Below are 16708 nucleotides of genomic sequence, written 5' to 3'. Positions count from 1 at the left end.
GCTGATGTGTCACTGCGGTCGGCGGCGGACGCCCGTGCCCGCCGCGCCGCCCCGAGAGCAGCGGGGAAGGCCGTGCTGTGTTTCCCCGTTTAACGGCTCGAGCAGAAGTCAGGTCTCGACAGACACCTTGTTCAGCGTCGTTTCTGCGTCGTAGAAGGCTTGACCGGGCTCCCAGAGGTGTCAAGAACTCCCGCAGACCTCTGCCCCGGCTCTGCCTTGTAGAATACGCTGATCCGGGCGCTGAGCTTTGTTATAGCCTCTCTGCAGTATTTTTTTTTTTTGACTGAATTGAATTGAATTTATTTTGGTTAGCTCATGGGCATAGGGACTAAGTTTTGGCTCTGAAAAYTTTCTGATGTTATGCTACAAGTGACAGGAAAGCAACTGTCCCTAGATTAGCTTAGCTGTCTTTTCCCTCTGCCAACAGATGATCCCCAAAATATATGTTATTTTAATAYAAGTGAATGCATGTATCAGCAGTTATGCCCCATTATTCTCTTGAACTGCTAAGCTGGAAACTACAGCATCGCATCTCTTTTAAAGAGCAAGAGGAAAAATCAGTGAGTTCCTGCAAAAAWCATGTGGGACACTTATGGAAGGAAAATGAACCTTCTGGGTTTTGTTTGATGGTTTGCTTGTTTTTTTCCCAATAAGTATTACTGAAACAGCAAGACAAATGTTCTATCTAAGCTGTACGTTTTAGTCCCATATGGCAGGTGAATAAGTCCTCTGTAAAACAGTAGTAATTAAGTTGTTAGAAGTAGGATATACTTTTTTCTTTTTTAGTTCATAACTGTTTGAATTCTCTATTATAAAGTTATTTTGAAAACAGTCCTGTAGCTGAGGACACCAGGAGATTTTGTAAATTTAGAGGGTTAATTAGTTGACTAGCCAAGCAATTGCCATAACATGTTATCCTGAATATTCAGCGTTGATTTCTCTGCTTTCTAGATGCCATACCAAGTGCAGATCAGATTCGTATAACAACATCTTTGAAAAGCCAAAGAGGATCAGTATGGACAAAGAACAAATCATTATTTGAATACTGGGAAATTGAGGTGACGTTTCGAGTTACAGGAAGAGGCCGYATTGGAGCTGATGGACTGGTATTAAGAATTTGATATAACTTAAAAAATAAGCATAGTATGAAAAAGTGAATCTTAACCTATGATTCTTACTTTTTCTTTATAAAAAGGCAATCTGGTTTACAGAAGAACARGGCTTGGAAGGTCCTGTTTTTGGGGCAGCTGATAAATGGAATGGTGTTGGAGTCTTCTTTGATTCTTTTGACAATGATGGAAAGGTTAGTTGGAAGCAAACTTCTTGCAAAGATTGTAAATGAATTTCTTGCCTGTTTTAACCTTTTCTCCATCTTTTACCTAGATAAATTAAATATGCCATCTTGCAGAATTTGAACTAGACTTTTTTTTTCACATAAATATTGCTGAAAGTCAAACCCTTTTATATGAGTTGATCTCCACTGTATATTGGTTCATCTGTTGGGTTTGGAGGGGGAATAGCTTTGACATGGTGTACAAGCTGAAATTTGGAATATCTGTGCACAGTCTGAAATGTTGTTAGATCTGAAGGTTTATGCTTTGGAAGAARCATATTGCATCAATATATGCCTCTGAAATGCCTCTGTGGAAATACAAATTTCTGTGTCTTTCTTCAGGGATGCTCTTTTTCTTGGAACAAATCCATCTTCAGCAGTTATGCAGCAAAAAKTTTGTAGCAGATGAGATGAAAGTTTCTTTTCTTTTTTCCTTTTCTTTCCTGAATCTAAAATTTAGTAACTTGGTGGTAGATGCCCACTACAGATTTTTAGTTTTCCAGTCATCCAAAATGATCCTGGGTAACTTTAATGATATATAGGTGGTCTGTTTTGCTTTTTCTGTACTTCTTCAGCTTGTTTCTGGATGTTTCGTCTGTATTTTTGTAGGTGTACAAGTTTTCTTTTTACAGTTCGCTTTCAATATACAGCGAACTTCATATAAAAATGTTTAAAAATTGAAGGGAACTTTTGTTTTTACTCTTAAAGGTAAGATATAGAATTGGAACATTGCTCAACTTACAAAGAATTATCTTAGAATTTTCTTCCCCTGCCCCCCCACCCCTCGTTCTGACTTGTGACATGAATATGGAGTCTTTTAAAAGTTACGTGTGGACAATGCTGTTTGCCAAAGCTTTGATAGCACTGGGGCTCCTCTTATGACACGTTCAGTCAGCATGATGTGAAACACTTCTTTTGAAAGTGATGATGTGCCACTTCTAGGCAAAACAACAATCTAGCTCATGCCTRTATTAGTTCTGACATGGATTAAAAAGTCTTATGAGCTCCAGTATTTAAATGACCGCTTGTTACTTTCTTCAGTCCTAGTATAGAGAAATTCTTCTTGCTACTGCTTTCAGTATATTCAGAGGGAGATGTTTGAGGCTCTGACTGGTCCTCAGCCTGATACGCAGCATCCAGAAGTGGATTTCATCTAGTACTGCCAGCTTAAAGAACCCTAATTATGATGTTGGTTTAAAAACTGCAAAGCTTTTATGATGACTTTAACTTTTACGATGACTTACAATGACTTTAAGTTTTGAAGGGAGGGGGGAGATTACCTCTGAAAATCTGTGTTCCTGTAAAATCTGTTGTTCATTTCCTAAATGCTCGGAGGCAACCGGATGTGCATCTATTCTGTCATTATCGTTTTAGCTCGTTCTCACCTCTTAGTAACTTAAACAACCTGGAGTGTATTCAACAGAGCTTGTTTAGTTCCTCAGGGTTATCTAATAACTGTGGTGGAATCAGCAGAGTGCCAATACACTGTCTGTTCATCTGTTATTCTCAATGATAAGTAATCAAAGTCRGGTATACCAGCTCCTCTATTAATTTTAAGATCTGTTTCTTTACTGGATATTTTYCTCACTATGATTTTAATATTTATGTACTTGTCAAGTGATGGTAATTAGTAGTATATCCATGAACTTAATTTACTTTTTACCCTTAACTGTACAAAGAATGTAGCCATTTCTTGCAAAGCGCACAGCTTGACACAGAGCTATTTCAGTTCTTTTATTTCTGTGYGTCAAGATTATGTAGGAATAAACACCTGATAGTGTTTCTGTAGCCCTATGTYTTTATATGCTGTAATTGCAGAAAGGCTGTTGGTGATTTTGCGTATCATTTCATTTTTTTTTTAATAGAAGAACAATCCTAGCGTGATTGTTGTAGGCAACAATGGAAGACTTCTCTATGACCATCAGAAGTAAGTTTATTTTCAGTATTACCCTAATGGTGCGTATTTGGTTTGGATGAAATGTTTTGTGAAACTCTAGGTTTTCTTTGCACAAATATTAATAAAATTAGGTAATTTGTTCCATGCATCGGAATAGCAGTATTTAGTATGTACTGATGAGAAACTGCATTCTGAAAGCATAGATTTTCTTTCTTCAAGAAAAAATTGTAAAGTTTTTTTTATATATAAAATGTTGTTGTTCATCTTCGTTTCTTAAATTTGAGGTTTTATTTTATTAAAACACCGTCTCGGCAGTAGCAGCACAGAAATGAGCATCTGATAGATATTTAAAGGGAATGTGTTCTTAAGGATGTGTGAACTTGGATGAATAGAGGTCCAGATTTTTGGCCTTTTCATTACTTATTGGTATTCTTACACTGCTATTAACTACCAAGAATGACTAGCTGAAATCTGATTCCTTGTTAGTGAAATATATTCATTTAATTTTGATTTTTGAGGGTTTATTGACAGCAGCACAATTAGCATCTCTTTGGACTCTCTGAGAAGAGATGTTTCYAGCTTACTACTTTTGATCTCAGACCTTTAGAAAAGCTCAGTGCACTTGCGAGATAGCTTTTGCATTTGACAAGTTAGTATGGTGCTTCTTACTGATACCTTGATGCTTTTTGTCTTAGCTAATAAATCATAAGATATAGGTTTATACAAGTTATCGTCTTTCATAGTGATGGTTCCACACAAGCACTGGCATCCTGTCAGAGGGACTTTCGTAACAAACCCTATCCTGTCCGAGCAAAGATTACATACTACCTAAAAACACTGACTGTAAGTACTCTTGGAATAATGTAATAACTCATGTCTCTCTGCTTTTTAAGTGCGTGATTGTTGTAATTCTTTCAAAACTCCAAATAACCCCATATGTTAACTGCAGTATTTTTGAAAATGTTGTGCTCAGCAGTAGAAGTTGGAGCAAAATGCAGTACATTCAAATGTTGGAAAAATTCTTTTAGTTATACTGGTATATTTGTAGTTTCCTGAGCTGTTTTGTTAAGTATTGCTGATCTTTTAGTTTTTGATCTTTTGATGTTACTTACAGGTCAGTCCTGCTAGTGTACTCATATATCCTTAGACCCTTCTGTTGCTGTTGGCTGGGCTGTAGAGGTGTCCTAAAGCCAGCGKCTGTTCCTGAGCTTCCAAGTGGCTGGGCAGCCCCTGAACTAGAACAGCATTTCTCATGCTGGTCTGAGAGTTGCTGAGGCTTTGTCGACTGATTGTAGGAGATGCCTGAAATGTGACTAAGAAAATGAAGCTCACTGGTAGTAGATTTAAATWTGTTATTTGAGGCTTCCCACCTCCACAAAAAAACCCAGGGCTTTGAATATTGGAAAACATGGAAAATCACTAGTCTAGGGGAGTGCTCAAGACTACTTAAAAACTGTTCAGACTGTTGTGAGGGCTGTCCAAGAAAGGGCAGAAAAATATGTGTTGCTGGGCTCAGACACATGAAATATTTCTTTTCTGGCTTCTGATATCTGCTGAAAACATGCTATTCATAGGTATTAGCCAATTAAAACACACATCTGTCATTTTGTAGTAAAAGTTTCTCTAAAAGTAAATATGAGGGCATCTAAGAGAAGATGGACCTTGTACTATGTTGTAATGGTCTAGGCTGTTACTTGTGAATGAAAACAAAACTTGAGACTCAGTTTTCGTGTGTGTGTGTGTTTTGTCTTTTTTTTTTTTTCCCTTTCCTTCCCTATATGTGCCTTGTCCTTGATGCTTTATCTAGGAACTTGTGAGCCAAACAGTGCTGCTAACCATAGCAGTTCTGTGAATGCATCTGTGGAGGAAGAGAGAATCTGTCTRAGCTTAGAGTCAAAGTAAGAACATTTACAGCGACTCTGCTAGATTAGGCCGAATGTCTGTGTTGGCCAGTATCTTACACAAAGGTATCCCTAATGGACGACTGACCTTCAGTGTTCTGCAAGTCAGGTCAGGGATTTGTTGAGCTAAAGTTGATAATATTAGAGCTTGATCAGTTTTCCACACATGAATTCATTTTGCTGCTGTTCCTAACTGAAGAGAATACGTTTGTATACATCTCTGAATTTTACACAATATTTGCTAAGTAAAGAACAGAAAATGTTGAGTTTTGTTCATGTTAAACTTTGAGGCAGGCTTTTTTTTTTTTTTTTTTTTAAATAAGGCAGAATCATAGAATTGGTAAGGGACTTCTGGAGATCATCTAGTCCAACCCTCAGACAAGTGGCATTGAACCCACATGGCATGATTAGCACAAYGCTCTAACCAACTGAGCTAAGCTATGCTGCCCCAAAGGCGCTTATATTTTTTGAAAGTGCATTTTTGAAAATAATCTTTTGTTTCTAGCATTAGCTGCTAGGTTGCCCAGTAAGYTGTATTTTTGTCCATTGCTGTGCATGGAGAAAGCAATTAACACAAATGGATTTATGCAGTAAAAATTACATGCATTTTTCTTTCCAGGTGCTAATTAACAATGGCTTTACTCCAGATAAAGAAGACTATGAATTCTGTGCAAGAGTGGAAGATATGATTTTGCCATCACAAGGGTATTTTGGAATATCTGCAGCCACAGGGGGACTTGCAGGTAATATAGCTCCTCACTGAATTTGTTTGGGTGTTGTGTTAGGTAAGCTACAAAATAAGAGGATAAATACAGCTGAAGTTTCTAGTAAAATACTGTTTAGCAACTGATGTTTAAAATTTCAGTGAACCTTGTTATCAATGATAAGATGTTTGGTGTGGGATAATGTCGCTGGCTTAAGAGCAAAAACCTGGTCCACCTTGACAGTAAATGTTTGGCATAGATAAAATGAATTACTGACCTCTTTCTACTACCTAATGAAAAACTGTCCAAACTGCAGAGCCATCAATGTGATACTGCTACATGTGTTATGTAAATTGCGTGTGAGCTTAAACTGATTTAAATCAGCTGTACCCTAAAGCTGTTGAGTAACTGTGGAGATCARTTTTCTAGGTAGGGGAAAATGTTCAGAATTGGACTAAACTGTGTTGAGATTTGCAAGGCTTGTMAAAGAGCTTTTTTACTACTAGTATTGATCCATTATACTGATTTTGGTGCACAATAGAGTAACTGATTCTCACCCATTCCCAGAATACTGATATGCTCAGGCCTTTTACTGGCCAGAGCAGAACTACATTTTTTGTCCCAACAGAGTCATCGTGTAGTCTTGTTCCCTGCTGCGTAAACATTTGAGACGAGTTTGGGAGAATGCTATTGACTGGAGATCCTTTGCAAGTACAGGCTTGACTTGGAAATTTGAAAGGAATGAATAAAAATAATATAACTTGTAACAGTATCAATTAAAAAGTTATTCAATGTACTTTTTGGTTGTGTTTTGTTTTTTTTGTAAATACAGATGACCATGATGTCCTGTCTTTCCTGACCTTCCAACTGACTGAACCTGGCAAGGAAGTAGTGAGTATCTTTGTTTAAGCAGTAAAATAAGCTGTGTATTTTTGCATGTAGCACCGTGTTATGGCATTTCTTCTGAGATAATACTTAGCTTTGTTTTATTTTATTTTGGCCCACAGCTGTACTGTCATCTATTCTGGAAAAATTAGCCTGATACTGTAGTGTTTTAGTTATATTTTCAAGACTAGAGTTCTTGAAGCAACACTGAATCAACAAAACGAGTCCTGCTGTTAAATTTAAACAAAACATACAAAGAAAACAAACTAAAAGTATACTTTTATACACTATACTTCAGACAATTAATCTGTTTTTGCTTTCAGCTTCCTATTCTTCTAGAACAGTTAGATGCTGCTAAGCAGTACTTATCCTTGAAAGACTTAATTTCTTTATGGTCACAGAAAGTGATGCATCAGGAAAAAGCTGTGGGTCTCCTTGGAAACTTCTGATTCCTCAATTCAAGTTAATTTTAATGTGCTCCACTAATCTGATATTTCTCTTCGAATCTGAAATCTAGACAGCCTTGCTGAGTCTTGTAGGAGTCTTTGAGAGCTTTGTTGATTGATAGTAATAAAAATCTTTCTCCTTTTGATAATGTTTTAAAGCCTACATCAGATGCAGAAATTCCTCAAAAAGATAAAGAGAAGTATCAAGAAGAGTTTGAACAATTTCAGCAAGAACTGGATAAAAAGAAAGAGGAATTTCAAAAGGAACATCCTGATGTGCAAGGACAGCCAGGCAAGTTATTTGAGCAGTTTTTCAGTTGTCAGTGAAAACCTATATTTTCCAGGGTACTCCAAACTAGGACCTGATACTGTGAAATGCTAATCTTGCTAAGCTCCTTCTGATGTCATTTACCTTATTTAAAAAATCTTTAGTCTTTTGCAAAGGGCTTTCTGAAATACARCATCACTTTGTCATGTCTGGATTGAGAATAAAATGTATGAAAAGAAACTTAATGATAATGATGAGGATCTGTATTGGACAGTAGGAGGGAGAAGTCATGTCGCCCTTTGTAAAGTGATGATTAAGGGAGCATGGCTTTTTGATTATTTGAATATGTATTTGAAAGCTAATCTTACTGGTCTGCTATTTCTTATTTTTGTGAATTGAATTAGCTGTATTTAAATGCACATGCATGAAGAATGTACTTTAGGCATCTAGACTTGAAATTTCAGGATGTRAAAACTAATTTTTGTAGTGTAAGTGGTAAGTTATGACTATTCTTTCCTGCATTAATTTTTTTTGTCTTGCTGTAGAGGCCCTATTCCATTCTAACTTCCTCTGTGTTGGAAATACTGTCCTACTAAGATATTGTCCAGCCTTGTATCGTTAATAARTAATTGTCTTTGTGGCAAAAAGTCTTTGGGGCTTTTCTTATGTTGTTGAAGCTGGGAAAAAACTTTTTMAAAATGTGCAAAGTCACCTCTCTGTCTCAAGCTACTTTTAAAAAAAGTTTGTCATTTAATACCTACAGATCTATTYTGAGAGATACTTGATATTAATAGGATACTAGTTTATGCAAAGACAGCTGTCACCTGCATTTTATGTTTCACATTATCTGAGCATTAGAATAGGAACACTGTAARGTGGAGTCTGGGTTTGAGTGTGTGTGGTTTTCTCTGTTAAGTTGCTGTAATCCTATTTTGGTATCTTTAGCCTTGACAATGGCRATAAATAGCCACTGCAGAAGTAGTATATTAACTTACTGGAAGAAGTATATGTGGTAACTTTAAAGTACAAGAAAAATCATCAAATGCAACGTATGAGGAATGCATATAGATATAAGAAGAACTTGTTCAATTTTTCTCATCAGCGGATGATTTTTTTGAAACTGTGGGTGATCGTGAACTGAGGCAAATCTTTGAAGGACAGAATCGGATTCATCTTGAAATCAAACAGCTTAATAGACAATTAGATATGATTCTGGATGAGCAGAGGAGATATGTCTCTGCAGTGACAGATGAGATTGCCAAAAGAGGAGCTGGTGTTCCAGATCATCAAGGACAGGTGAGTTCCAAAAATATACCATAGTTGAGAGCTCAGCCTAATTTCAAAAGCATTATCAATTACTTTTTCCAAGATATGTTGACTTTTTTTTTTTGACTACTTTCTCCTGCCCAGATTTCTCAGCAAGAGATTGATACGGTTGTGAAAACTCAAGAAGAGGTCCTTAGACAAGTGAATGAAATGAGGTAAACAGTTTCTAAATATTAAGGACTTTAATATTTATTATATTTATATATATTTAATATTTAATTTATTATTTTAATTTAATATATATTTATATTTAAATATTTATAATATTTAATATTTAATATTAAGGATTTTGTGTTTGTAATATTTTCTACTTTTTAATCCCATTTATTATTTCACTAGGAGATTTTTGACAAAGTTAAAATGTCTGTGTTTGTTCCCTAGTGGTGACTGTTTGTGTACGTTCACATTCAGTATTTTAAAAAAAAAGTATATGTGTATGTACGTGTGTGCACGTATGTGTGCATACGTGTATACAATTTGCCTCATTTATCATGAAGTTCAACCTCAACAAGCAAGTATAGAGTCTGTAGGAACAGGTAGTTTCTATAGACCTGCTGATATATACCCTGCTACCTCACAAACTTTTTCCTCTCATTTTTGGGACGTTGTTAACAATGTAAACATAGCTCACCGGCTAAAATTTGACAGCGCTTAAAAAAAACAAAACAAAAACTGTTTTGGAGTATCTTGTCCATACACCCTATCTATTCTTTTGATCTAATGATAACATAAAAACACTCACGTAAAGATATTTATTGTAAATAAGCCTGCACAAACCTATTAAGGCCTGTAGGTAATTCTGAGAAGTACTTCTGCCCAAATGAAAATGTCTGTGCAGGCAGTAGAGTTGTTGATATATTTTTAAGAGGAAGTTCTCTTCTTTCCACTATCTAGACACATAAATAAAATAYTACATTTTTGGATTTCTTTCTATTTTTGCTACAGCTGCATAAAGCACACATTTGTTATGTTCCACTTGTATACCACAGAAACTATTTGTAGTTGCTCTATGCTAATAGCCAAATCTCTAAGAATTCCCAGAACTATAAAAGCATTGGAGAGGTCTTATTTCCTTTGTAGAGCAAAATTTGTGAGTAATTAAAATAACAACAAAAAAATGCCCTATGATTCACTTCATTAATGAAGTTCTTAAAAGAATGTTGTCTAAGGCATTTGAAACAAAGGCCAGATCTGGAAACTACTTAATGTCCCCCCTCTCTCAAAAAAGTGCAGTTTCCATTTTCACTGGGAATTCTTACCTGGAATGCTTGAAAAGTATTTTGAAGTACTTTCTGAGAATTTTGGGGTGGGGGTTGGGAGGAGGACTAAAATCGTTAGAAAAAGCTGACTGAATTGCCAGGCTCGAAGGATTGTGATCAGCAAGAGAAAATCCAGTTGGAAGCTGGTCACTAATGGTATCCCTCAGGAGCCAATACTGTTTAGCATCTTCATTAATGACCTGGTGGTGGGATTGAGTGTACCCTCAGCCAGTTCAGACTATACAAAACTGGGAGGGGAGGTTGATATGCACCAGATGATTGTGTTGCCGTGTAGAAGGGGGACCTTGAAAAGCTGGAGAAATACGTACAGAGGAACCTCATGAATTCAACAAGGGCAAAGTTSTGCACCTGGGGAGGAATAACCCCTTAAACTGGTACTGGCTGGGAGCCAACAAGCTGGAGAGCAGCTTTACAGGGAATGAGCTGGGGATTCTGGTGGACACCAGGCTGGACACGGGTCAGCAATGTTCCCTTGCAGCAGAGAGGCCAGTGCATCTGGGCTGCATTAGGAGGAGATTGAGGCCAGCAGGTTGAGGGAGGTGATTTTATTTTTTCCTTCTCTCTTGCCTCCCCTCCCTCCCCCGTTCCCCCCACCCCTGCTCAGCCCTGGTGAGGCCACACCTGGGTTGCTGTGCCCAGTTCTGGGCTCCCAGTACGAGAAAGTCACGGACATACTTGAGTGAGGCCAGCAAAGGGCCACAAAGATGCTGGAGGGACTGGAGCGTTTGTCATAGGCCGAAGGAGCTGGATCTGTCCCCCTTGGAAGGGAGGGGGAGCAAGAGGGGTCTTAGCAACGAGTGTAACTACCTGAAGGCAGGGAAGAGGGTAAAGGAGCCGGAGCCAGCCTCTTATCTGGGGTGCCCAGTGACAGAATGACAGGCAGTGGGTGCAAACTGGAATACAGAAAATTCACTTAGCCCTAAGAAAACATTCTTCCTGTGGGAGTGATTGAACACTGGAACAGGTTGCGCAGAGAGGTTGTCTCCATCCTTGGACATGCTGAAAAATCTGACTATGACTAAATTCCATGATTTGTTAGATAAGAGAAATTGTCTTATGGCAATTGCACAATAAAAATGTTATACAGAGAAGAACAATAGTATTAAATTACTTTCACTTATATTGTCTAATGAAGGTAGAGGTTTTCTTTTTCCCATGTGCCGTTGTATTGTGTAGACCCTTTTATTAATCTTGTCCTAATTTCTTGTAGAGTAGATTAAAACAGTAAAATGTTTTAAAACTGTATTGTGATGAAAGTACCTATCTCTTACGAAAGTGCTGCATGCTCTCATTTTGTTATTTAGGAATAATTTTTGTTCTTAGAATGGATATTTTATGGCCTAAATTTGTTTGAAGTCTATCAACTGATGCACCAGTACTTTTTGCTATAGGCAATCACATTAGAGATTGACAGTTACAGACCTGGTTTCTTGCCTAAACGAATTCGGTTGTGTGACAGTCGTACGTAACGTGTTGGAATCTAATTGTACTAGGTTAAGACTGTCGTATTCTTTTGTCAGAAGACTTTTTTGCCAGTTAACTCAAGAAACTTTGGTATCATAGGGACACTTGTACGTGTCCCTATGGGCTTAATAGTTTTGCTTTTTAAGATGCAGTTATTGAAAATATACAGCATATCTCAAAAAATCATTTTGAAAACTAACTAATCAAACCACTTGACATACAGAACTTAACCTTGTAGGTTATATACTGGTAAAATATATGAACCTCAGAAAAATCCTCTATTTAGAAGGAAAGTTTGTGTACTGCATCAATAATGTTTTACAATTGTTCTTTTTAGCTGAAATTTCTTAAAGTTACTATAGCTCTTTATTTGCAGTAGTTCAAGCATTCATTATCTTTGGTTTAAGAAAAGAGAAAATTCCTATAACTTCGTGTTGTAGCATATAAGCAGTTGTGGGTTTTTTCAGTACTAGCTCAAAGGCAGCCTCTTGTGATTCATTTAAGTAGGTCAGGTTTTTGTAGAATGAAGATTAGAGTGCTTCCATTTTTTTTGCGCTTGTTCTTCCAGGAAAGCTCTTACGTTAATATTCTTGACAAATCTTTATATCTAGCAAGCAAATTAGATTTTCTTGTTAACATTGGCAGTCTGCCCTTTTAGTGACTACTTATTAGGTATGAGTTTGCGTAACATTATCTTAATATTTTTCTTAGATTAAAGAAATGTTTTATTTATAGATAGAAATGAACAGCCCGCTGTTGCCTTGTTGGTCATCCCGGAGGAAAAGGACTTACTAAGTAATTTTCTTGTCAAGATTTGTGGATTTCTTAATCATCTGATTACAGAAGAATCTTTCATGTTTATATAGTAGAAACTTAACTGCATGATATTGTTTATGCAAAAGTAACATAAATTAAATTTGATATAGACCATGTCTATTTAGGGAAATTACTTTGCTTTTAATAACAAGAGTGAATCAGTCTGTGGGAAGGTGGGTTTGCAGATTTTGGTTCGTTATATAGGAGGTTGTATTAGAAGGGTCATATAATCGTACTCTAATGCTGAAAATTGTGGGGAAAATAAACAATGCGATGGATGTGGATGGACGTAATTATTAGCAGCATTTTATTAAACAGTGGTTCTGGTGGTGACTGGATACAGATTACAGGTTTATTTAATAAACAAACAAACAAARAAACCCTCTTAGAGTGAAAAATTTCTCCTAAAATAGGCTATTACAACCCACTTCAAAGTACAGGTAAATATTAAGCGATTTACTTCAGATCTATATAGTGACAATAATAAATTAAAAAAAAAAATCCTAGATGAAGTATATGCTAATTTAATTCAGCATGGTGTTTTTTTTGCAATTATTTTGCACGTATAAATGCTACTGATCCAAAACCAGAACTATGGAATGAGAAAAGCTGGGGAGAGATCCTCTGAGTTTGGTTTGCAGTGGCCTGTGGAAGCAAGCAAAATTTTTGGGGGGTAATTCTGCATCATTAAAAATGAACTTAAGAAGCTAAATCCTGAAATTTTTTGAGAAATTCATGACTGTCTGGCCTACAGTACAGTACATTATTTGTAATTACTGGAAATGTAATTGTGGAAAGTGGTTGATTTTCTGGCATGTGCTGGGAATGAGGTTGAGCTTTCATGAATGCAAAAGGAGAGTTCCTGAATCTTTTTGTTCTGAAAGTGAGGAGAGCTTTCTTTCATATGAAAATATGCAGAATAGCGGAAGTGTAGTATATTAAATTGATTTGCATGTTTGCAGTTTTCCTGAGAAAAATTAGTAATCTTCAAAATGAAGAGAAGTTTATTGTTAATCCAACATTTAGCAGAGATTATAATTACAAAGTTTGCTCAAGTAGTGTGTCTGCAGCCTGATAAAATTGTGAAGTGTAGGTTAATTCAGTGTGTAGCTCTGATTTAGTATGGAGCTACTTCAGGCAATTTAAACATGCTACATAGCTGTCAAAATGGAGAGACAGCTGCTGTGAAACTCATCTAACAACACATCTATGCCTTGTAGTCTTCACTTCTAGAGAGCCGACATAGTGCTTTTATATATATATTTATATATACTTTTTATATATATATACTTTATATATATATAAAAAATATATCTATATCTATCTATCTATCTATCTATATATATATATATAAACCTTCATAGTTTTTTCTTCCTGTTTTTTTTTCTAATAGAACTGAGTTGAAATTTAATGGCATGAAGAGCAACTGATACAAAGCTTAAGAATGGATGAGCCTTTATGAAGATTACTTTTTAACATTTAAGTTTTGATGCTTAACTTACGGTTTGCACTATGAATATGAGCGAATTAAAAATTCAATAATATAATTTTATATAACACTCTTATAAATGTGATTAAGTACTGCTGTTCCAGTGACCCAAAAAGTTGTATTCAAGCCAGGTTACCCTTCTTTAAGTGAAAGTTAAAGAGCTGATCAGCAAGGCCTTTACCTTGAAGGTATCAAAGTAAGCTCTCATCKGAACAAAACAAAGTTTTAAGTAAATTAAAAAGAAATCCAAAGACATACATTTTGATTGTGTATTCTGTTAATAACAAAGAGATTAACATTCACATGACAAATATTTTAGCTCTGGTGTAATCCTCTTTACAACTGAAAAGAGTCATCACAGGAGCAAAAAATTATATAAACATATTGATTAGAGATTAAATGTTTTCCCCCATTGATTAGTTTTGCTCGAGCTAAACTAATCAATGGAGCCTCAACTTTTTATGGATTTAATTTGATTTGTTGTAGCAGCAAAATGAATACATGTGAAGACAGTATTAAGTATTATGACAATGCAAAAGGGAAATGAGTTTCTCAAATGGTAATCATGACACAAGAATGTATCTAAATCTTTTCTTATCCCTAAAGCCTCTTCTTTATTTCTTATACGACTGGGCTTTGTTTTTTTTTTTTTTTTGTTTGTTTTTTTTTTGGAACAGCCTTTAGTTTTCTTGAAAGATTGCATTATAGTGTGTTCATCCTAAAGCCTTGGCCATAGCCTCAGATTCAGACTACTTGTTTTAGACTTCATCAAACAGTTGGGCAAAGCTGTTGTCTAGTAACAGAATATATGCCGGATTTTGCTTTCAGTATGACTTTGGAATGTGATCCACTGTACAAACTGAAACTGTGTGTGGATTTTTTTTAAAAAAAATCTTGATTGGTTAAGTAACTGTTTCTTCATAGATATTCTTGACATATAAGCAATGTGCTTTCCTTTTGGGAAAACTACATACTTCAGATGAATTTTAATGGGCTAAAATGTGTCCAGCTTAGATGCTATGTACGAAAAACTGTTCAATGCTGAAAGATGTCTTGTTATCTTGTTTCAGAAGTTCCGTATCTGACATGCTGAGTTTGGTCAGTGGAGCTCAACATCCTGGCTCTGCTGCTGGAGTCTATGAAACAACTCAGCACTTCAATGACATCAAAGAACACCTTCATGTAGTAAAGAGGGACATTGAGCATTTAGTACAACGAAATATGGTAATTTATGTGCTATTAGTGTGAAGTGTGGCTGTAGTACTTCTTTATTTGGCCGTTGGTAAAAGACTGAGATGAGCCCATGTGCAATTTACTGATCTATTAATCCTTCATTAAGCTGCTTCACTAAAACTGTTTTGCCTTGACCTATCATCATGATCTGTCTTGATGAGAAGTTTTGCACAAAGATTGTGATTTTTAATCTAATAGACTGTGGAATTGAGGTCAAGCAGTTAGGCTTTCTAGGTGCTCTTCTGTACTTGCCCTGTTACGTAGTAGTTCTTGAATCTGTTGGATAGTTGTTATCACAAGTTGCAGAAGTAGGATTTTCTATTATAACTTAAATTCCTATGCATTTTGTAAAAATAAGTAATTGGGAAACAYAGCCTGCTTAATGAATGAAAAACTGCAGTATAAGTTAACTTGTGTTAGACACTGAAAAATCTTTACAGAGAAGACTATTGCAGCATCTGTGCAGAAGAGAGCTTTAATCAGGGGAATCCTAGCCTCTGCTGAAAGTCTCTTGAGTATGAAAGACAGATGCTTACACGTTCAGTAGCGCTTTAGCCTAAGTAGCAGTTAAACTGAAATTGTTTATGATGCTCACATACAAGCTTTTTAATTTTGGGGATAATTTACCAAAGATTTATTCTTTCCGCTATATCCCCTGGATTAACATCAGTCATCTTATCTGAAAAACATAAAGGGSAAAGGGAAAAGTGAAGCAGGGAGTTATATCGTGACTTTCTCACGAAGTAGCTGTCATTTTTTCCTCTGCATTTCCTGCTCATATTCTAATTCTAGATTATGTTGCAAAGTTACTGTTTTTTAAATAGAAACCTTTTGATGACATCTGTCTTGTTTGCTTTTTTCCTCAAATACTACTTTTCTTGTTTTTCTAGCCATCTAATGAGAAATCAAAATGTCCAGACTTGCCGCCGTTTCCATCCTGTTTATCTACACTGCACTTCTTAATATTTGTAGCAGTGCAAACAGTGTTATTCATTGGCTATATCATGTATAGGTAAGTATGTTTTTCTTTGAAGACAATAGGAGAAATTATTTTGGAAGTTCTGACTCAATATGCAGTTGGAATGGTATGATTATTCTATTTTTTTTTTTTAAACAAGCAGTCATTCAAGTTGGAAGGGACCTTTGGTGGTCTGTATTCCAACCTTCTGCTCAAAGCTGAGTCAACCCTGAATTGAGACCAAGTTGCTTAAGGCTTATATTAGTCAGATCTTGAAARCCTCCAAGGATGGTGAATCCATCACCTCTCCAGACCCCTCTTGCACTATTTAATTAGCATAATGAAGGAAGGTTGTTTTTTTTCACCTGTATATCTAGTGGGAAACTGTTTCACTAGATATACGCTGTTTTGCTTTGACTTATCTCTCATTCTCATAACGTGCGTTTCTGTAAAAAGCCTGTCTTTGTCTCCTCAAGAACCTCCTTGTGGGTATTGGAAAGCTACTGATAGTTTATGAGGGAGGGAGGGTGCAAAAGCGTTTTCTTGTCCAGGATGAACAACCCCAGATCCCTCATCTTCTCCTCTTGAGGCATGTGCTTTAATCCTTTCCCATCCTTGTGGTCCTCTGCTGGACTTGCTGGAGTTTATTAAGAGGTTAACAAAGCCTAGGGTAATCTGAGATTTGAGTTCTTTTTGCTATTTGTAGTT

At 36.2% G+C, this 16708-nt stretch overlaps 1 protein-coding gene across 1 annotated transcript in view; it reads left to right on the top strand.

Annotated features, from left to right (window-relative positions):
* The window catches only part of LMAN1 (lectin, mannose binding 1), a 62580-nt gene that overhangs the window by 24206 nt on the left and 21666 nt on the right, over positions 1-16708 (top strand). The window contains exons 2-11 of the mRNA XM_085318784.1: positions 952-1106; positions 1196-1303; positions 3199-3260; positions 3974-4073; positions 5751-5874; positions 6668-6726; positions 7326-7458; positions 8537-8730; positions 8845-8915; positions 14880-15033. Of these exons, the coding sequence (XP_085174910.1) occupies positions 952-1106; positions 1196-1303; positions 3199-3260; positions 3974-4073; positions 5751-5874; positions 6668-6726; positions 7326-7458; positions 8537-8730; positions 8845-8915; positions 14880-15033 (1160 nt within the window). The remainder of the gene's footprint in view (positions 1-951; positions 1107-1195; positions 1304-3198; positions 3261-3973; positions 4074-5750; positions 5875-6667; positions 6727-7325; positions 7459-8536; positions 8731-8844; positions 8916-14879; positions 15034-16708) is intronic.

This window comes from Rhea americana, unplaced genomic scaffold, assembly GCF_003343005.1.
Source record: "Rhea americana isolate MKP2758 unplaced genomic scaffold, rheAme1 scaffold_552, whole genome shotgun sequence".
Lineage (NCBI taxonomy): Eukaryota > Metazoa > Chordata > Aves > Rheiformes > Rheidae > Rhea > Rhea americana.
Note: the sequence above shows the minus strand (reverse complement) of the source record. Positions and strands in the feature narration are given on the sequence as shown.